Source organism: Lampetra planeri, chromosome 1 (genome assembly GCF_965212315.1).
Source record: "Lampetra planeri chromosome 1, kcLamPlan1.2.h2, whole genome shotgun sequence".
Lineage (NCBI taxonomy): Eukaryota > Metazoa > Chordata > Hyperoartia > Petromyzontiformes > Petromyzontidae > Lampetra > Lampetra planeri.
This window is the reverse complement of record NC_136107.1, coordinates 38,025,903-38,049,128: the sequence shown is the minus strand read 5'-3', so window position 1 is coordinate 38,049,128 and position 23,226 is coordinate 38,025,903. Positions and strand designations below refer to the sequence as shown.

At 45.4% G+C, this 23,226-nt stretch overlaps 2 protein-coding genes across 3 annotated transcripts in view; both read right to left on the bottom strand.

Annotated features, from left to right (window-relative positions):
* Positions 1-553, bottom strand: part of SMG1 (SMG1 nonsense mediated mRNA decay associated PI3K related kinase) — a 51,176-nt gene extending 50,623 nt beyond the window's left edge. For both annotated transcript variants that reach the window (XM_078600215.1, XM_078600225.1), the window contains exon 1: positions 55-553. In XM_078600215.1, the coding sequence (XP_078456341.1) occupies positions 55-128 (74 nt within the window). In that variant the 5' untranslated portion in view covers positions 129-553. The remainder of the gene's footprint in view (positions 1-54) is intronic.
* Positions 554-5,712: 5,159 nt separating this feature from the next.
* On the bottom strand, positions 5,713-20,050 carry LCMT1 (leucine carboxyl methyltransferase 1). The gene is made up of 11 exons (XM_078600202.1): positions 19,847-20,050; positions 18,203-18,294; positions 17,565-17,686; positions 16,827-16,903; positions 13,115-13,176; positions 12,841-12,943; positions 11,619-11,739; positions 9,520-9,621; positions 8,124-8,215; positions 7,224-7,321; positions 5,713-6,231 (listed from the first exon to the last, which is right to left on the bottom strand). Exons 1-11 carry the CDS (start codon positions 19,942-19,944, stop codon positions 6,203-6,205), a joined length of 996 nt encoding a protein of 331 aa, XP_078456328.1. The 5' UTR covers positions 19,945-20,050; the 3' UTR covers positions 5,713-6,202.
* Positions 20,051-23,226: the final 3,176 nt, after the last annotated feature.

Below are 23,226 nucleotides of genomic sequence, written 5' to 3'. Positions count from 1 at the left end.
GGGGGGGTGTGGGAAGATGGGGAAACGTGGAACAACGAAGCGTCCAACACTCACCTGGGCTCCCACTCATTCCAGCGCTGCGGCTGCTGTCGCTTGCTGCCGCGAATGCTCGCAGCTCTGTTGCTCATTACCCGCGCACACGCATGTCCCGCGGGGCGCGACAACAGAGGAGCGGCCTCCTCCTCCTCCACCTCCTCCACCGGTTCCTCTCCCCCTCCCGTTCCTCTCCTCTTTCTCCACCACGTCCTTCTCGTTTCCCTTCGTTACAGGCGATGCCACTGGTAAGTTTGAAGATGAAACCCGCGGTAACCGCACCCTTCTCCTCCTCCTTGTCTCTTTTATCGTCTTCTGCTTCTCCTCGTCCTCGTTGTTGTCGTCGTCTCCGCTGGACTTAGAACCGCCGATAACAACGTCGTGGTTCCGCCCGTGATGGAGGATCTGTGATGTCGTGTTGGTGGTGGTTGACGATGATGGTGGTTGGTGGGTGGGTGGTGGTGATGTTGCTGATGACGATGTTGATTATGATGTCGCGTCACGGCGATGTCTGCCCCCCCCCCACCTACTCTGCCGTGTTTGTCCAAAGCGATGGTCGAGCGCCTCCCCGGGTTCAATGAGGGGAGAGCAGCAGCGGGCAGCTTCACACGTGGGGGATGTGGGGGGGGCATGCCGTGTCAACGCACGCGGTTTGTGACCCCAGTATTCTTTGATTTCTTTCCAGATTTGAAGCTTTCGTGACTGCAAGGGTCCCATACTCTTTGGTTTTTTCGGTAGTCACGTAGGAAAAAAAAGGAAGAAGAAAATAAGAAAAGAAAATTAAAATAATAGTATTTTTTTTAAGAAATTTTTTTTTTAGGAAAATAAAAATACATTTATTTTTCTTTATTTTTTTTACCTACGTGACTTTACCGAAAAAAACAAAGAGTATGGACCCCGTATTCTTGTTTGTGTCCCAGTATTCTTGTTTGTGTTTCTCCCTTGTGATGAGACTTGATGAACGTTCAGATTAATAAGGACACGGGGTGACCAACACGCTCTGAATTTGTATGTGATAAGATAGGTACTGATAAGGAGTTGACAGGAATGTAGTGTATAGTGTATCGTAGCATCAACCCATACGCTTTTTTGTACAGGTAAATTTAGTTTTCAGGTCCATACGGCGTACAGCCGTTTCGATACGGCAAAATAAAAATGTTTGTCTCTTTGTTTGTGTTTCTCCCTTGTGATGAGACTTGATGAACGTTGATATTAATAAGGGCACGGGGTGACCAACACGCTCTGAATTGGTATGTTATAAGATAGGTACTGATAAGGAGTTGATAGGAATGTAGTGTATAGTGTAGTGTATAGTTACATACCTGTCAACCCATACGCTTTATCCTGTATGCTTGTACAGGGACATTTCGTTTTCAGATCCATACGGCGTGCAGCCGTTTCGATACGGCAATATAAAAATGTTTGTCGATTTGTTTGTGTTTCTCCACTTGCGATGGGACTTTGTGGGATGAACGTTGAGATTTATAAAGGGCACGGGGTGACCAATAAGGTCTGAATTGATCTGTAGTAATAAGGTAGGGCACTGATAAGGGGTTAACAACTATGCGTTGGTGTCAATCCACTCCTATATAATGTAGGAGGTTGTTTGACCATACTTCACCACGCTGGTCAATGCGGGTTGGTGAAGGTGGGTGGGAGGGTGGGCGCATAGATGTACAGGACAACACAACGGGTTGTGTTGTATTGTTCGCAACGTATGTTCAACTATTAAAACTAAACTATTTTAAATTTCACAAGGTAGGGCCCACTGATCTATGTAGATCTGGTTCAGAAGCGACCTGGCCACAAATGATAGCTCAATGGAGCGACTTATCATCACCACGTGGACATTTATAGCAGCCAAATACTCTAGACGCGTGATGTTGATTTTAAATGTGGAGGGAAAACCCGGAGGACCCGGAGAAAAATCCACGCGACCACGGGGAGAGAAACACGCAAATTCCAAATATACAGCAGGCGTCAGGGTCAGGATCGAGCCCACGACTTTCTGTATACCGGGCGAAGTAGTTAACATTTTACCACTGCGGATTATGAGCAGCCCCCACCAACCACACTGGTCAATGCGGGTTGGTGGTGGGTGAAGGGGCTCATAGATGAACAGGACAGCACAACGGATTGTGTGACACTGCTTGCAACGGCGGTCACCAATTCAACCACAATTCAGGCAAAAAACCCTGCTTGGCTTGAGCTCTGAGATCCACCGGTTTCGTGATTTGGCCAACGCAAACCTGTCAACACCTTACCAGTGCCTTATTACAGACCAAATCAGACCTTATTGGTCACCCCGTGCCCTTATAAATCTCAACGTTCATCCTACAGAGTCCCATCACAAGGGAGAAACACAGACACATGTTTTACTGGTAGGAACCACCTGGGGCTGGGTGGGGAGGGTGGGGCTGGGTGGGGGGTGGGAGGAGTGGAGCTGGGTGGGGAGGGGCTAGTCACCCCGTGGTGCCCTTATTAAACTCAACGTTTAACCTACTCACGCCGGCTTGTGCCCGCCCTCACAGTCGGACATATTTGCGGAATACACCACGCCGCCGTTAACCCTGGCCATTGACCGAGCAACCCAACGTTCCTACCAGCTCCCTCCGCAGGAATGTGTTTGTTCCTGGAAATTCCGCGCCCGGCACACCGCATCCAGTATACTTTCGCGCTCTGGCTAAGGCCACTCCTGGTCACGTACCACCTACTACTTTAGTCTTTTAACAGCGACTCTGAAAATATTAAGTGAGAAATTAAGCCCCCCAAATTAAGGAATTATAGCTTTAGTAAAGGCATGTTTCATCAAAATATAACGTGGCTTTAAACCTTAATAGATGCGTGGCATGTTCAATCACGTAACTGCTCGCGACGCCGAATAACGACTTTGCGTAGTTTCGTTTTTAAATCTCCCCAAATGACGCGAATGTTGACGGATACGGTACTTCTATTTTAAACCAACTTGAGTGTCGTATCGCGCAGGTGTGTGGCTGAACATAACCCTCATAAAAATTAACCCGTAAAAACAAAGCTTTTCACTATAAATCCTTTATATGCGTGGCGGCTAGAGTCCTCTCGTCCTCTGGCTTGAGATGGCTGCCACCTATGGGTCAGATGATTGTATTGCACCATTAAGCAATTGGTAATAAAATATAATATTTTTGTCCTAAAAAGTAAAATTTTTGAATTTTTTTTCACGAACATTAATTGTCTCGCACAACGAGTCTGTGTGGAAAATGTCAGCTCGATTGGATCACAGGAAGTGGGTTAAAAAACGACCGAAAGATTTGCACAGTCCTAAGCAAGCAAGCGAACTTAATATAAAGGATTTAACAAGTAAACCCGTAAAAACAAAGTTTTTCACTCTAAATCCTTTAAATGCGTGGCGGCTAGAGTCCTCTCGTCCTCTGGCTTGAGATGGCTGCAATCTATGGGTCAGATGATTGTCTGCCAGTATTAAGCAATTGGTAATTAAATATTTAATTTGTTTTCCCTAAACAGTGTAACATTTTGGAAAAAAAATTTCACGAAAATTAATTGTCACACACAACGAGTCTGTGTGGAAAATGTCAGCTCGATTGGATCACGGGAAGTGGGTTAAAAAACGAGCGAAATATTTGCACGGTCCTAAGCAAGCGAACTTAATATAAAGGATTTAAAATATATTCACCTGTGGAGGACGCGGGGATCGATCCCGCGACCTTTGGCATGGGAAGCGAGGGCGCTACCAACTGCGCTACTTCGCCACGGCCTGTGGAGGGGTTACGCTCTGGGCTCTTATACTGTGACGTTCAGCCAAAGTTCTATTTGAATATATGTAAAATAATTTTTTTTTGCCTAAAGTGTAAAATTTTGGGAATTTTTTTTTCACGAACATTAATTGTCTGGCACAACGAGTCTGTGTGGAAAATGTCAGCTCGATTGGATCACGGGAAGTGAGTTAAAAAACGACCGAAAGATTTGCACGGTCGTAAGCAAGCAAGCAAGCACGCAAGCAAGCAAGCGAACTTAATATAAAGGATTTAAAAATACCTTTGGTGTCATCGACGCATTAACTGACACGCGTCACCGTCAGCTCTGTCGCTGCAAGACGAGACCGAGCGAAAACGAGAAACACCGCTGCCACGTGTCCGATGAGTGCGGCTAAGAAGATTACAGCGACGGATATCATTTGTGGGCCAGGTTTCGAAGTGGTCGACCGGATTCAATTAAGTCGTGGGCCGGATGAAGTGAAATTGAGGGCTGTTTGTTCATAAACCCTTATTACGTATAGACTCTGAACAAAGGATATAAGGACCTGCACAATCCGGCTTGTGGATAACTGACACGGCTTGTTTTGCACCAGATCTGTTCATTGTCTACGCGACACATTAACCCCCGTTTCATTGATCATTGACTGCGGAAGGCAAGAGCAGTACCCGCCACTAAAATTGTTTACATCAAAGGCGCTATTTGTGAAATAAATGATGGATGTGTGTAGATTCCAGAGTCTGGACACGTTCATCAGAAATGCCCCCCTTTGCAGTGCCCTATGACCCCCGATCACCGACACTCAAAATGTGTAATTACTTACACGGGCTACGTGGCATAACACACACCTGATTGCTCTTACCATGGTTGTATGTTGAACTTCTTTGGTTACTGTTACCATGAGCTTCCCTCGTCGATTCCTCCACCCATATTGAAGACTCAAGTCAACTCAGACAAAAATGGCGAGATGTTAACTACCTCGCCTGGTATACAGGAGGCCGACAGGTTTGATCCAGACCCTGACACCTGTTGTATATTTTGAGGTTTTTTTGCCCCCAAGTGTTTTATTATTCAGGTACACACATGATATGAAAGAGCTGTATATTTTAAGTTTGCATGATCTCCCCGTGGTAGCATGGATTGTTCTGCGGGTTCTCAGATTTTTCCCTCTACATTTAGAAACGTGCTTTTAGAGTACAGTATTTTGATGTGATACATTTCCACGTGGATAGCCACTTCGTTGAGCTATAATTTGTGGCCAGGGTCTCTTCTGAAAATAAGCTAAATAGCTCAGTTGGCCTTACTTGGTAAAATTAAAAGTTTGTTGAGTTTTATTGAATGTTAACCATACCATATTCAACCAAACACGTTTCGGAGGCAACACAAGCTTCCGTCTTCAGGTGGAACCGTCACAGCACGATTTTTTTTTACTTGATACAGCAAGCGTGCTGTGACGGTTCCACCTGAAGACGGAAGCTTGTGTTGCCTCCGAAACGTCGTGATTTTTATTTTATTTTACTTTTATTAATTTTTTACCTACGTGACTTTACCGAAAAAACCTAAGAATATGAATCCTTGCAGTCACGAAAGCTTCAAATCTAGAATTTAACCTTGGCTGTTGGTTTATTAGTTAACCCGGGGCTGTAGATGGTGGGTGTCCACCGCGCCAGTTTTCATTAAATTTATTTATTGCGTCAGAAGAGGACTAAATTAAATATATCTCTTATGCAAAGTAGACCTGTGGAAAGACAAGGTGCAGACTAATGTTAAGGACTTAATTTTTGCTTTCGGCCACGTAATGAATTGACCAAATGCATCACCAAATCCTCCAACTCGAAACGGAAAAATGCAATTGTCACATGTACACATCAATTATGCATCATATTGGCAATGAAAACCTAAGTGTTATTATATTACTGTGGAGGGTTTCCATAAATTAGTTTTAATTCTGTACAAATCTATACATTCCACGCAGTTTATACATACTGCATATCACATTGCTTATCTTGATCTTGAATGCAATTGATCATTTACACATAATGGGGTAACTAAAATACACTTACTTTAATTTAGAAATGAAACATATACATCATGAAATTCACTTTGAATGAGTACAGCACTTAAAATTGAAGGTTCTTAATTTGCGCATTAAACTGTCAATCTGATTTCATCACATGACAGTCCTCATTTATATCTTCTGGCAGTAATATAATCCACCATGGGATATGAAAATAAACTCTTACTGGAGCCTTTCACAAGTTGTAATTTTTTTTTACATGTTTACAGAGTTCTGCTGGCTCTGCTGGAAGCCTGTGAAGTGGTTCATGACCACGTTACGGCGTGTGCTCTGGTGTGTGCTAAGGTCGATGCGGTGTGCTTGCGGTGCGAGTCCAACAGTCCGCCTCATGCTAGTTATTCAGGAAGAAAATCCAATCGTAAACAACCCTGCAAAAGAGAAATGAACACAGGTGACAGCAAGCAAAACCATTAGAATGAAATGCACAAAGTGTGAGATTGCGACTGTCCTCTGGAAGGCAGATGTCTGATGTGAGGAGCCGAATATTTATTCTTGGTGGAGGTTTTGTCAAATTGGATGTGATGAGGGGGTGTTGGCTTGGAATGGATGGTTGGTTGGATGCTTTGCTCGGATTGTGGGCTGAAACGACTGGCCGGAAATTTGCAGTCTTGTTTCTCGATATTCCAAGGACATTCACTAACACCTTCTTTCGTACCACTATCTGTGTCCCACATGTTTGTTTGCATGTCTCATTTTTCTGCCTTCGACCGTGTGCTTTGTGTTGTCCTATTGACGATGTTCTTTAATGTCTGTCTTCCTTTCTGTATATTTCCTTTTCTTCGCCCAGTGAAATTGTATTTCTAGGATGAGTACGGAAAGTGCTTGTGAAATACTGTTTGGACATCAGCTCAAAATAAATGCAAATCCTAATTGAAAACAGTGAATACCATGGGAGTACAACATTTTTTAACTCAATACCAACTATGAACAACTATAATATATCATTCATGTTTGATAGGTCATTGTTGAAGAGACACTGACCATTGTACAGTTTCCATAAAACTAAGAAGAGAGTCATGGCCATTGATTACACTTAAATAACTATTTAACGTTTTATTTAACCAGGTAAAACCCACTGAGCTATTAGATATTTTTCAGAAGCGACCTGGCCACAAATGATAACTCAACGAAATGGCTTATTTGGAAATGTATATCAGCCAAATACTCTAAAACTCATGTTTCTAAATGTGGAGGGAAAAATCAGAGGACCTGGAGAAAAATCCATGCGACCACGGGGAGAACATGCAAACTCCAAATATACAGCACGCGTCAGGGTCGGGATCGAATCCACATCCTCCTGCATACCAGGTGATGTAGTTAACGTGTCGCCACTGCGATAGTGCTTCATGGAAGCTCTTACCCAGCTCTCTTGCATCCTTGACGGCCCAGATCAGGCCGTAGTGCTGCAGCAGCTGCTGCAGCAACTCTCCCTCATCCAGAAACTCAATTTTCTCCATCCTGTCCAAAAATTCCAGACGCAAAGCAGTGTTCACTATTTTATCAATCTTGGCTGTACAAATGAGGTTTACCTAGCATATTGTCATTACTCGCATCTGATATTTAAACATTGCAAATCTACCAAATAGGTAATGAATATTCGTTGGGTCTTTCGGTAAAGCTACGTAGATAGAAAAAATAATACAAATATCACGACGTTTCGTCATCAGGTGATGACGATTGCTTGTGTTGTGATCGAAACGTCGTGATATTTTTATTATTTTTTCTATCTACGTGGCTTTACCGAAAGACCCAAAAAATATGGATTCCTGCAGTCACGAAAGCTTTAAGTGAAGGTAATGCATACTTTAAATAGTCTGTCCAGGTGCTAATGTATGTCTAAATGATAATATGCAAGCCATCCGTATGGTAATCCCATGCTGACCTATTACTATATCACTGGGATGTGCTTGATCTCATCAAAACTTAAAATCTAAACATTGTTGAATCTGGATAGTGCTTATATAGGAAAACACCATGCATAGCATCGGGATTTGTATACTACTGTGGGGCTACATTGTCAACAGAGGGCAGTGCAGCAAAATACATTGTCATACTGTACCATGCTCCTGCATCTATGCCCCCTGCCTTACTCAACCTACGATGACCAGCGCAGTGATGTGCGGTCAAACAACTTCCGCAACCCGCACAATACGGGGAATGCCCTCATCCAGCAGCGAGTTAACGACAGCGTTCTACAATTAAAATGCCGTGCCAGTGATTAGGTCTCAGTGGTTGTGTAACGGCCGTGAAGCTGAGCTACCTTCTCCTGTCGGTGTGTGGTAGGCAGTTGTAGACCGTCATCATGTTCAGGGCGTCTGCCTTCTCCCAGCCGTTGTCAGAAAACCGCGCCATCTGCACAGAAACACCAGTTTACATGCGGCAACCCCCAGTCGCCAGTGTCTTCAAACGTAGACAAACCAGATGTCATTGGATGGACTGCAGCATGGGCTGAAACTGCCAAGTCAAATGTCGCAATGTGCAATTGTCAGGTGGTTGCCATATGGAAGCACATACTGAAGGCAATAGAACTTGTGTGCAACTGAAGCTTGGGTTTTCAGTTCTCTCTATAAAACAACAATCCCCGACTTTCGAAAATCTGCACTTAGGAACGAACCGCTATAAGATATATATTTTTTTTAACTATCCGACTTGCGAAAGTTCGCTTGTGCTTGAGAACCGAATCGTGTGTGGAGCAGTAGTGTGCTATGAACCCGGCTACCTGAGTTCAATTACCGCTCACGACCAATAACAGTGACGATTATATGAAAGGGTCTTGGGCCACCCCTAGGTTGACTAAGCTTCAAATGAGGACTTGGTGCGGTGTGTAAACATTGCCAGTTGAGAGACAAAGGCGGCCGGGTGTGGTGTTGGCGGTCCACCCCCTTGTGTGTCGTGCCGGCCTTTATAGGCATTCGTTAACCACACTTGCCCCAACAGTCTGTTAAGGGTATACGGGGGACCGTTGTCATTGTTGTGCGTCTGTGTGTGCGTCTGTGTGTGCGTCTGTGTGTGCGTGTGTGCGTGGGTATGCGCGCGTGCCTCCATGTGTGCGTGTGCAATTGTGGGGACTCATTAGGCCCCGTCTGACAAGCAAGCCAGCATCATGACTCAAGGTAAGTGAAAATAAAACGTGTTTTTTCATTTTATGCTACTTTTTTATTTTATTTACTATATAATATTACAGTATTCCATGCAAATGTTCAATATTTCTTCTTATTTATGAGTCTAACAATGCTTCCTTTTTTTGTAGAACAATAACATATTTTGTGTACAGTATGTACACTACATACAATTAAATAATGAGTTCTAGAGGTACGAACAAATCGACTTGCGAACGGGTCTCAGGAACGGAACCCGTTCGTATGTTGGGGGCTGCCTGTACAGAAAAGGACTTACCATAATAAAAATGAAGAAGTATTATGCAAACTAGGCAAGAAAACAAATGCAGGACAATCGTCAACATCGGGAAGTGTTTATTTGTTCTAAAGATTTAAATCTCACTTGCTAAGCAGAAAAGGCAGGTTTGACCAGAGTTTCCCTTACAAGACAAACTTGCAGAGGCATTTTACATCATCCTCTGCAGACAACCTGACAGATGCGCCGAACGTGAAAGGCACATCTCAAAGACAGCAAAAGGTGTTTGGTTTTGTACTTGCCTGCGTCTGTAGACTCCGGCAGGCAGTCACACCAGCCAGAGAACACTGCCTGTGCTGCAGGTTCTCAATCATCACCTGCCCAAACCGGTCCTCCATGTTCACCTGCCATAACACACGTACCATCATCATCCGCCATGATCAACCCCAGCTGGATGAATGCCTCCCCAGGCCCTCACCATCTCTCACAGTCCGGAAATGTAACAAAGCAATAAGTACCTGCACACACGTATGGGCTCAAATTTGTCCACCGCAATATGGATCTTAAGGTTGCAGGGTAATTTCACTCATGATTAGAAATTACATTCATTTTCTTCAATTAAAGACATTTGTCACGAGGCCTAAAACCTAATCATCCAGAATGAGCCTGATCCCATAAGATCTCAGGAGCCAAAGCAGGGTTAAGCCTGGATAGTGCTTTGAAGGGTGACCACCATGCACAAGCATGTGTTATAGTCCGTAGGCTATGTGGTAGACCGCAGTGAGCAGTGCAGGAAAATTCACTGATGTACTTGACTCGATGCTCCCATGTCCATGCTACCTGCCTTCTACCCTCACAAGTGCACCAGGGTGGCTAAGTATGATCAAATAGCCCCCACAACCCACACAGTGCGGAGAGGCCCTCATCCAGCAGGGGACTGACATGAGTTTTCCAAGGGTGTCTTATCAGTGGACTTCATATATTGTTGTGAAGCATGGTGGAGGATAAGCTTCTTCTATTGCATGGCATGGGGGGGATAAGGCGAAAGCAACAGTTTGTATAGATGTCATCGCTGAATGTTAAGCTCCTTCAACCAATCCAAAGCGGCAGTATGCGCTGTATGGATTGCAGCGATACCGTCAGGGTGTGCGCGGTGACGTGATTTTGATGGTTTGGGTTTTGCCACAGTCAAGATAGGCGATTCTTTGATTTAACATTCATGGAGAATAATGATCTCATACAACAGCTGACATCCAATCACTGGTGGAAGCAGCTCCATCTGGCATCAACAACCAACTTGCCCGCTCGCTACTCTGCGCAAACCACACCCTGGGTGGTTCTCACCTCCCAACAAATTTCCTCAACTGCCCCTGATGACCACCTATCTCGGGTTGGTGTGAGCAATGTTCACTTGTGAACATGACTTAACGGACACATTTAGAGCGAGGTCTTTAAAAACACGGCAGTATTTTATGACAAGAGGGCTTGTCTGAAAAATACCAGCCATTTAGTTTTCATACAAGTATGAGTTATGTAAATGCTTGGCCACGGTGTAGACAGAGCACAAACAACTGATAAGGTTTTGCTTATTCTGATAAGGTACAGTGTGGGGTATTTTACATGCATCTGCAAATTCACATTTTATACACATACACGTGTATTTGAAAAAGTTTTGCGTTGTTCTCGGTAAACAATATCACGTGTTCCGTTTACTTTGAAAGTCGGTACTATAACGAATAATGTTATTTGTATTCATATTTTATTTTGTAAAGTTTTAATGTAATACATGCCAACTATATTTTACTGCTAATGTTTTTGGTACATTTAGTTTTCCTTGGCCATATTTTGGACGGTCTTTGAAAATTACCCTTTAATTTCTGGAACGCATCATGGTGTTAGGTACAACATTGTCTCGTATTTATATATTGCATTTCACCGTGTATGTATTTACTGTGACATCCAAGGTAGGACAACAATTTGCACTAGAATATGACCTTCCATAAAATGTTTTTTTCCTCCAAAATATGAAGAAGTATCCATTCTGATCTGTCAAATGTGTGGTGGCTCTCATACCGATGCCTTATTGGTGAAAGTGCCCGCCTCCCCCCCATCTGACAATTTGTGAGGAACACTGACATACAATGTAACTGCAGGTATTGATGGGCAAACATTGAAATGCTGAAAGATTACCTGGAAATTACTCACTGGGGATCATACATAGCAGCAACGTCATCCCCTACTGTAAAAAAAACTTGGCAGGACACTACTGAAAACGAGTCCGAAAACTAAGTGAGGCTTTCCTGGGTAAACAAGTGTAATAATTTGCAGTGAAACTACAGAAGCTTTGTCAAAAATCACCGCGCGTTGCCCGTGGCTTGAGGCGTGAGCTGGAATCGCACACCTGCTCGTAGTTAATGAAGAGGGCAGTGGGGAAGGTGTCCGCTGCCCAGCGCACGAGACGAGACGAGTGCTCCAGCGTCATGTACACCAGCACGCACTCGGCCACCAGCACCGTAGGGAGCCTGGCCCGGGTACATGCGCACGGACACGTGCGAGCTGACACGCTTGGGGAGTGCGCATGTGTATGTTGTGGGTAGTGCAGTGGTTAGTGCACTAAGCTATGAACCTGGTGACCCAGGTTTGATGGATGCCACTCACAGCGAATAACGGTGGCGAATATTTGAACTGGTCCTGGGGTTCCAGTAGGTGGACTCACCCTTGAATTAGTACCCGGCGCAGTGTGTAAACAACAGCACTGGGAGGCAAAGGCGGCCGGGCGTGATGTTCCACACCCACCTCCTTGTGTGCAGTACCGGCCTTCATGGGGGCTCGCTAACAGCACTTGCCCCGACAGTCTACTAAAGGCTATACAGAAGATCTCTGATGCAGCAGCAGAGAGCAGTGCAGCAAACACCATTGTTGTAATGTATTATGTTCAGGGCTTAATATACCACTGAATATTTTCTTGGTTGCTGATAGACTAGAGATGGTATGGGACTAGCAGCGACAGTCATGTAAACAGAGATATAAAACGATGTGGTGTTATTGAAAGGTGCAGAAACATTGGCCTACAACAAGGGTCCGTCAACCAAAACAACAATAATTATTTTAGAATTTGGGGAAAAAAAAACATTTCAAGAACCGAAATGCATGTGAACACGAGACGGTCCTTAATAAACATCGTCACGAAACAGCTCTTAATGAGCCACATGCATCTCCGGAGCCGCAGGTTGCTGACCTCTCCCCATGGTAAACCGGACTTCCATGGTCAGGGGTTGGCAACCAAAATAACAAGAGCCATTTTTTTCCCCAAATTTCAAGAGCTGCACTACAATCCTTAATGAGCCGCATGCAACCCCTGGCCTAGACAATATCGGCTGAAATGAAGCCCCGACTACGCACCCACGTCTACGCTCCCCGCCTTCACGAACTCGCACTGATTATTACTATCGTGGTGATGTGCGGCAAAAATAAACTCCACAACCCTCATGGCGTGGGGGAGTTTCTCATGCAGCAGTGGCCTGATCAAAGGGGCTTTACATGTAACACATGTGTGCACACGTGTGTGTGCACAGCAGCAGCAGTGTGGGCACGCTTTGTTGGTGCTGTACGTTTGCGCTCACTGTGGGTCGAGCCCAGCGTCTCGGAGCTTCTGCTGCACAGTGGCCAAGTCCCGGAGATCCACTCCCAAGATCGCAAAACGATCCGAGTTCAGATTGGCGCCATCTGCAATAAAGGATGAACTAAGGTTTTAAAATCGACAGTTTTCAAATCACAAACGACAAGTGAGCATAATGTCCATAATTCAGATGGATATTTTTTTTTTACTGAAATAATTGAATCTTTTTTCTTTCTAAAATACTTAAAATTCAGTTTGAAATAAAGTAATATTCTTACCCAGGGCCAAGCTGTCAGAGGAATGCGTCTCCAATACAGCTTTGGACAGTGGTGCTTTTGTCCTGAAATCAGTCCAACAAGAAACAAGCGCAAGCATCTGAACACAACGCCACAAGGCTTCTTCCCTTATTTGGAGCCATCATGATTAAGTCATAACTTTCGATTAGCTGCATCTATGTAAAGCTTACACATTTAAAAATGCTCATATATTAAGGACAGTACCAGTCTTCAAGTTTCATTCAGACCACAGCAGAGGATACTTTCACTCCAGAACCCAGTTAGCATATTGTCAAAAGAGTTAACAAACACCATTTTGCCGCGTGGTGGACAGCAGAGGGCAGTGGATGTATGTATGTTGAACTTATTTCACACCGTTCATCGGCAAGCCGTGCCAGTTGGAGGTGCGGAGGAAGGACAACAAACTAAACACGAAAAGCATTTCAGCAAGATCCATTATTGTACCGTGCTACGCTCTCACGTCTGTGCTCCTCACCTTGCACCAACTCGAACTGAACAGTGTGGTGAAACATTGTTAAATAACCCCCACGACGACTTTCACGGCATGGGGAGGCTCTTGCCCAGCTACGGACTGGCAAAAGGCTGCGCGTGTACATTGCCACCTCCTATAGGAAAGCATTGTTAGCCTTTTACAATGACAGCTGTTCTGTGACAATGCCAGTTCACAGTCTGTTCGATTCTGCCGCGCCCCCACCCCCTCTTTTCCCACCCCTTGTGTGTTTATACTAAGAAAAGTTTAGCCAACCCTATGAAATCCCAACAATCAGCTCTGTAAATAAGGATGCACACGAAACTGTAACACTGGACCGTATGTTTATTTTTAGGAATGTGCCATGCAGTCGGAAATGTAAACAGTGAAAATATTTAAGAATAAATATTTTCGATTGTCATCATCATTGTCGTGCCTGGGACACACCATGTAGTCGTACATCAGTGTGCTTGGCTACACAGACACAGCGGGGCTTGGATCTCAAGGTTGGGATTGGCACCACGTGTGCCCTGCTGCTTTCAGACATTTCCTCTCGATCCTAGAAGCTTCCAGGAAAAAAATAAAATAACTCTTTGAAGTAAATTTATAAGACAACTACGGCCTTTGTTCTCCAAACACTGAGAAACGACGTTTGAAGATGAGCTTTGCAATTTTTGACGATCCAAAAAGTTAGTAACACATGACTCAGTCTGATAGTAACAGGCACCAGGATGCATTCATCTATTATTTCCTAAAGAGCTCAAATATTCTAAGTTCAACCGCTTGTGCAGCCGTATCGCTAGTCGCCCTCTTGTGGTCACAACTGAAGGGAAATCTGGCCAATACACCACAGCTTGTCTTGAAAAGTGAAGCTTCTTTTACATCGCACGTGACACCAAGCTTAACATGCTTGTCATCTTCATCATTGAAATTCTGTTTAACGTTTGTAAAGCACATCATAACAGAGGCAAGATCAGGACACGTGAATGAGTATTTGTTCATCGGTTTAAAATTGTTCCACTCAAAACTAAAATGCGAAAAAAAAAGTTCGTTTCCTTCCATACACGCATAGACACTGGAAAAAGAGTTTGGCAATGTTCCAAGCCAGGCATTCCCATAACCCCAGTTCTAACGCCTGGCACATGGCCACAGTAAATGCATTTTCAGACAGGGATGGTGACAAGGGCAGCTGCCGAAATTCCCAAGACAAAAGTCACGTGATTTACTGTAGCGTAGGAGTTGGAGCATACAAAACATTAGAGTACCGCGGAGGTATGTTTGTTTCCGTTGTCATTGAGATCAAATTCGTAACTCATCGCTCGGTGGGGCCCGAACATATTTCTGGCCATGGTTCTCTTTCTGTCGCCAGCATTACTGCGCTGTTCAATCTCCATCATTTTCCTTCTATATCTTTTACGACTTCATCTATCCATGAGATTTTTTTCCCATCTTCCCCTACTTCTATTTCCTTCCACAAGTATAACTGTGCACAAAGTCTCATTTGCAACTTCCAAATGGCCTATATGGTCGAGTTTCATAACACTAGCAATTATAGAGACAGACAGAATGGTTCCACCCAGGCTTAGAACTCTCTGCCAGTGTAACAGCTCGCTCTTGATTGGATTTAGGCACAGGGAGACACGTCAAATGCAGAACACGAGCAGAGTAAATGCGTACGCTTCACTAACGTTGCTCTACTGGCCGATGCGGAGTCACAATGCATTGTTCCTAAGTTTTCCATGCAGGGGGTTGGGACAGCTGCACTTTTATTTTGAAATGCTCTGGAGGGTGATTAAAGTGGTTTCCTTTTGCTTACATAATGACCTGTAGGTCCGTTAGACAATATTCTATGTAACTGAGCTATTAATGAGGGGATGCAAGCTATACGTAAGCTTTCTACTATATTTAAAGCATGCCTTTTTTTTAACTAAATATACGACTAAATACACATACATTGATGTTTTACATCTTAAGAAGAAGGGTCGCCCAAAACGTCACCTTATATACTTTTGCTATTCAGGCAGTGCTACTGATGAATGTGTTGACCCGCCTCTACTGGACATCTGTGAAAAAGAGCTTCATAGCTCATCAGATTCTTCCAGTCTAAATAAAAATTCTGATGAAGATTGTGAACCTTAAGCAACGGTGTGGATGTGTCTGCCTTCTGTGACCCTCACTCAACAACAAGTTAAATAAAACCCTTGAAAAACTTACAAACTGGACGCTTTGAAAAGCGGTCACAAAGTGTTTTGAGACGTTTTTGTAAAAAAAATATGAGCGCATTATGACCGTTAAGTTGCTTATTGCTGCTTCTGATTTTCGGAACATGGCCGTGGTGTCCTAAAAGCGTCCGTCAGTGCTCCACGAAAATCCTTCAGTCTCACGTGGGTAGATCTGCGCGCCAATGGCGAGCAGGGCATTATTTGCGTTGGCCAAGTTTGAGCACCCCCCTCCCTGGGAATGACTCCTGCTGAAACGCAGTGGAAAAACACGGGGAGGCGAGTGCCCAAAACGGGGAAAACACGCGGTAGCCGTGGAGATTGTTTACGTGCACCGCCACACTCACGCAGCAGCCGACTGCCGTTCATCGGAAAAACCTTAGGAAATGTGCAGTCATCAAAGGGCTCACATGTTTGCTGGCTTGGATAATTTTCAAGGAGACACGTGTTTACTTTGCGAAACCGTATGTCTAAACAATATAAGTTACCTGGCCACCACACGGCCGGGATAATAAGGAGATTCAGTCGACTAATTGACTATAAATTGCCATTGACTACTTCTTTTGTGGTTAATTACTAAGGCCCCCTTTTGAAAATAGTGGTTCACCCCACCAACCGGCCTCAGGAAGGTGGGAAACCCCCGCCTAGCCACACCCAGCATGATGCAGACAAATAATGCTTATTACATCACAAAGTTTCCGCCCAGCACCTCAAATCCAACGACACACATGGGAACAGAGGTGATACATTTCCTCCCCCCCCCACCAACTATTTTCGTGTTTCCCAATTATAATTGAATAATCGATCCTATAATTTGTAGAGCAACCGATTACGTCTATAATTGCATAACCCATCTCTATTCATGACAAAGTTGAGCCAAGACAAATACATTTATTGTACAACTTAGATGGGAAATTATAGACGCTACTTGCTCGGTTTCAGCTTCACGCTCAGTCACAAAGGTGTTTGCACACACAGCAGCGCGCACTGCGTATTATGCGCTCACTTGATGATGTGTATTTTCCTGGACGTGATTGCAGGGAAGTCGAGCTCAAAATATTTCCTCGGCAGAAGGTTAGCGTCCTGTGAAAATAAACATGACTTTAGCATGAGAAGGCACAAATCAACTCACAAAAAACATTCTTTACACTGTACTGCACCGTTTAAATATTACTCTAGAACAAAGCAGTGTTTATACAAGCTTCAGTGATTGTACATTATCCCTCCCCCGTCTGCACAACATTAAACTACAGGCTACACTGGCAGGTCTATTCTATTAAATAAGTCAACCCCAAACACAAGATATTAAACAAAGCTTCACATTGTACGAGCATAAATGTACAACCTTTCTGTTAATTCACAGCTGGATGAGGACCTCCGGATGCTGTATCGAGCGTGAGGTTATCACCACGTTAATTATTGTGAGTTGATGAAGGTGGTAAGCATGAGGGCACAGAAGCACGAGGGCACAGAAGAACAATGGAGATATCTGCACTCCACTTTGGTGCCCACCATGTAGCCCTGCAACCTATGACACCGGTTATAGATGGCAGTCACCCACACAAAAAACTATCAGGCTATATCCTGCTTAGTTTCCAAGATCTGATGGGATCAGGCACATTCTGTGTGATATGATCACAGGTATGTGACATTTAATTGGAGTGAATCTAAAACACAAACTCCTGAACAAGGAAACTAAATGTCCAGCAAATGACCTCAAAGATGCCCGTGGAGCGACACACACCTTCAGTCTCCAAAACGTCGTGTCTAACCCAGCACCGATGCCAATCACCTGGCACTGGCACTCCGTCTTCTTCATGAAGCTCTCCAGTAGTCCCCACACGCCGTGCACCCTGGCGTAATAACCTGCCAACACCGGAAAGGGAAACATTCGTCCTTCCACTGTGTTACAAGTTCCAACATCCAGTTAGCAACGCGTGAATGAGCAAAAACATGACGATGTTCAACACAAGACGAATAAACACAAGGCCCTATGAAACACAAACCCAAGACACAACAAGACCATGGTTTAACAGCAGACTACGAAATATAAAATACAATATCCTAAACCTAAAACCAAGAATATAGAAAACACAAAGCACCTATCAAATACAAGACCAAGAAGCAGCAAACACAAGCCGGTATCAAACACAAGACCATGTCCAAAAAGCAGACAATAGAACAGAAGTTGGATAAAAGCACACCCTTCAGATGGAGGCCATGTGTGCTTTATTCCAAGTAGTGTGCTTGTATCAGAAGCTGCCCTTCCATTCCCCCCCCCCACCAGTGTAATGTAAGCACGTGTTGATTATTTCAGAACTGTGTTTATATAAGGCATAATTATATCCAACTTCTAACTGTAATTTAAATTGGACATTTTACCTCTATTGATTTCAGGAGCCTTCCTTTCCGACTTCTGCCGTACCATGTGCTGGATGTAGGGGTCCACCCAGTAGCCCAGGTTCACTGCAAATCTGTGGGAGGTAAACATATAGACCCCATTAGTGTCAACTATCCCCAGCACGCACATCAACCCAACAGGCACATCACTCGTCAGTACAGGTAGTCCCCGACTTACGATATTTCGATCTTAAGATGGCGATAGCGATATGACAAAATTGTAAAATATCTTACATTTCGCGCGACAGGCAAACGCAGCAGCGACTAGGTACGATACTGTACGTTGGGACGCCGCCGGGATGTACTGTACGCATATAGTTTATACAGTACGGTACTGTAAATTGCTCTGTTTTGCTAAATTATCACCATTCTTTAAGACTCCTGGGTAGGCGAGGCCATTTTCGACTTACGATGGGGTCGTCGTAACGCATCTCCATCGTATGACGGGGACTACCTGTATAATGAAGGCTTAATTTATAAATGGGTCTCTGACCACATCCGAGACATAGAAACCATATCCGCACCCAGCACACCACATCCAGTAAACCACTGTTTAAGGGCGGCTACTTAGTCAAGTGCCTAAAGTCTACCAGTGAATTTGAACATATTATGTGAGAAATTAAGCTGCCATGTCAGATTTATATACAAAAGATGACACGTACCAAATTATTCCTTTCTTTCGTCAGAATCAGAATCTTTTTTTTAATACCGAAGGAATCCAACGAGCCATGAAGCTCTTTTTCACACATGTCCATACCATGACGGAAATGCACAGATGCCCTTCCCATGGGAAATTAGCAGGCAACATCATACAGCAATTCTTGTAAATACACAATGGGGGGGAGGGGGGGTTCTGCCGGTGAGATAAAGCCACGGACAGCTTATAAATAATCATCTAAATCATTTTGTCTGTCCACTGCTGGACGGTCAAGGGGTTTGTTTGGCCATATACCCATCACAATTGTGGTGTGAGCCCGTGAAGGTTGGGGGTGGGGGGGGGTCCAAGGGTGGTTGAGATGTCACTCGCCAATGCCAGACGCGGCATTAACCACTGCACCACCCGGTGAGATACAATTGCAGCTAAATCGCTCCCTGCTCTCTCGGGGTTTGAGATGAGTTAAATGTTGCGAATCAGGTGGCGTGAGACGAACAATGGGGGTGGGGGGATGGCAATGCATGACAATCGAATTTAAATCCCATATTTGCATGTAGCAACATTCACAACTCAGCCATTTGTGTCACCGCAAGAAGACAAGCGTTAGAATTATAAACACAGTGCTGCTGCCAGGTCGACATTAAACAAAGATATCCCCCACCCACCCCCCTCTCTCTAGTACCCAATGAGTGCGGCTGAAGACGCATGCGGTGAGGGGACGCAGCAGCAGCAGCCACGATCTGACCTCACGGAAGGGCCCTTGAGCCGCGTGAAATAAAATAGCCGGGGGGGGGCATTGCGAGATGAAGTCGTGGGTCGAATTTGATCCACGGGGCCGCACGTTGGACCCCCCACTACCACCCACCGACCCCCCCGAAATATGAACATCGACGGAGTTCAAGAAGTGGGGGGCTGGCGAGCAACGGGGGAAAGCTGCGGAGGAGGGGAGCAGGAGTGAGCGCGGTTGGGACCTCTTGCAGGCGGTGGCGTCATCGCACGTGGACCGCACCGCCTCGTCCCCTTCGTCCCCATCGGTGGCCGGGCCCCTACGCCGGATCGGGACGCTCATGGCGCTGGCAGGGGAGAGGGCGACGTAGAGTGACGGTGACTCTGAGGGGAGCGGGGCGGTTCGAGACAAAAACACGCCGGGGCTTGACAGTCAGGAATCGATTCGTCGATTCGCGTCGCATCTGTAAGCGATTCGAAACCGCATCGATTCCTGTTGATGCGTTAGGGGTAACAATGCAAACATTTACGATTCAATGGTCAATGTCACGTGGTTAAATCTTGACTTGAAGCTTTCGTGACTGCAGGAATTCATGTTGTTGTGTTGCGATCGAAACATCGTGTTTTTTTGTTATTTTCTTTGAAGCTATCTCCGTGACCTTACCGAAAAACCCAAAAATTGTCACGTGAATTTGTTTTTTTATTACTTTAGTAAAATTGTACGAATGATGGATGTAACTAAAGACCCTGCAAATTAGACTGACAGTTTAAACAGTGCAACAAGCGCACAGTAAATGAGTCAGTATATACCGTATGGTTGACACTGATAGTGTAATTGATACTACAGGTAGAACAAATGAGAGTACAGGCGGGCCAAATGTGGTAAAGCAATAGAAAGTAGAAGACATTAACACAGAAACTACCAAAACAAATAAAATCGATTCCTGAACCGATTCGTAGATGATTCGACGCCGAGTTTGGAATCGCGAGGCGCGGATCGGGGCTTCTGTGCACAACGCCTCGAAATCGGCGGCCATCTTACGTAAGGGGTGGGGGTGCTCACAGAGCCCAAGCGACGTCGTATTGTGACGACGTCACCAACATTTCCCCTGACCAAGATGGACGACTCGCCCACTGCGTCACAGCGGGGGGGGGGGCAGAGCTCACAGAGCACAAAGGACGTTGTCGTATGATGACGTCACCAACATTTATTCTCGGGGGGTGGAGAGAGAACTCGGGCAGCTTTCCCCTGACCAAGATGGACGACTCACCCATTGCCTCACAGTGGGGCGGTGGGGCTGGGCAGAGAAACTCACAGAGCACACGGAACATTTTGTTGTGATGACGTCACCAACATTTCCTCGGGGGGGGGGGGACACTGACGGCTTTCCCCTGACCAAGATGGACGACTCGCCCATTACGTCACAACGGGCGGAGGAGGGGGGGGCAGCTTCGCGTGGTGATTGGCTGGTGGTGCGTGCTACGGAGAAAAAAGCGCGAATTTGATTGGCGCGATCAGATCACGTGCGTCGCCTTCTTCAGCTGAAGGGATTGCCATGACAACAACGCGCTTGTCACGAGCTTGGCAATGTGGTTGGGTTCTGCGTGGAGGTTGGTGCCGATTTCAAGTTTCCAAGTTTCATTTATTAGGTTTAGCCCTGTGAGCCATTCGGCTCTTGAATCGGGTGCAACCGCAACAAACTAAAAACATGAACAAGAAAATATCTTAAAGTGACTATGTTCAAACAGAAAATCCAAGAAAAGACAGCAAAATATTGCAGGAAAAGCACCGTACACCAACACTGTGTGCAAAAATCCCAGTGGGATGCAAGTCAAACAACAACAACCACAAGACAACTTAGATTAAGGCCATCAGTCTAACTATGTACTACAACAAACAAACAAACATGGCCAAACCAAAAAACTTTTCGAAAATCACCAAAATAAAGCCATAAAAGCAATGAAACAGTGATCATAGGAACTGTGACCAAATTTTCACAATAAACGACATAAACAACATGTACTACCAAACTCTGCAGCCATAGCTGGCTGCATGAGTCACTCCACAACAGCAGGAGCATCAGTCGGAGAATCAACATGTTTCAATGCACCTTTAAGATCAGCACGCTAAATCAAAACACAGATCATACTTTGCAGCGATCATCCATGGGTGGTGGGCACTAGTTGGCACAGCAGGGGGTACAGCTGGTGGTGCATCTACAGCTCATCTCAGTCAGCCAACCCATGGGCACCTGCTGGGTCTGTCCCGAGATCTCCTCCTGTCAGCAGCGAGCCTTCGACACTTCACGTGGCCTCAAAGTGCACCTGGCCTGGCACAGGCGCCGTGGTGACAGTGACCGACACTTTTAAGTGGCGTGTGGCGGGGTATTGGTATTGGGCACTTGTTTTTTCCTGCTAAAGTGGACTGCTGGTGGGGGGCTGCGTGAGCCCCCCTAGGCTGAGATGGGACGACTGGGGGTGGGATCCGCAGGAATTGAGCCCGGCACGAGGGCACGCGGGAAGCACGTGTCAGATTGTCACGCGGGCCGGTGGCACGTTCCCAAAGGGGACACAAGACGACATTCAAAGCTGAGTGACCCCAATTAGGGTCAAGGTCAGAGCATTCCCCCCCCCCCCCCCCAAATAACGTTAAACCAGGTGAGCCCACGTGTTGGGCTGTGGTCAGGGTGGCGAGATGTTAACTCCCCTCACCTGGTATGCAGAGGTGATGGGTTCGATCCGGACCCATTCATAGCAATCTCGGTTGGCCGCATGAACGATGGTGAGGGCCAATGCCTTTTAGGGTGAGGGTTAGAGCATCCATCTGCGGCTCTTTAAGGACTGCTTCGTGGCGTTATTTATCAAGGGCCCCCTCATATTCACATGTCATGTTGAGGGTTTTTATTTTACCGAATTCGAATAAAATGGCTCTTGTTGTTTTGGTTGACGACCCTTGGGCTAGACCGAGAAATGGTTCGAGTCATCCTTGTGCTGGCAAGTGGCCGATTGCATTCAACGCCGTTAGCAAACATCTCCTGTGGCAGGGTCTAAGGAATAGAGCAATTTGCGTTTTATGCAACTGACCGCATAACCTTGGGCGTAACCGTGACCTGGGATAACCGCCTGAGCTAGCGTCAAGCAAATACTGAGGTTCACCTTGTGTGTAAGGTTAAGGGCTATGTTAGTGCATGTTAGGGGCGCCACAGTGGCAAAATGTTAACTACCTCGCCTGGTATACAGGAGGGTGTGGGTTCGATCCTGATCCTCACGCTTGTATATTTGGGGTTGGCATGGTTTTTCCGTGGTCGCGTGGATTTCTATCCGGGTCCTCCGGTTTTCCCCTCCACATTTAGAGTCAACGTGCGTTGAGAGTATTTGGCCGCTTTAAATTTCCACACCATATTCCACTTCCTCGAGCTATTATTTGTGGCCAGGTCGCTTCTGAAAAAGTTCTATATAGCTTAGTGGGTCTTACCTGGTAAAATAAAATATAGTTTTACTTAACTTTCATTTCATAGTGCATAGCCATGAAGTGGGGTTAACATTGCGTCACTCGGGTCAGATTAGGGCATGACCCAATGTATAACAATGACCCAGGTAAACGTATTGCGTCGAGGGCAGGGCA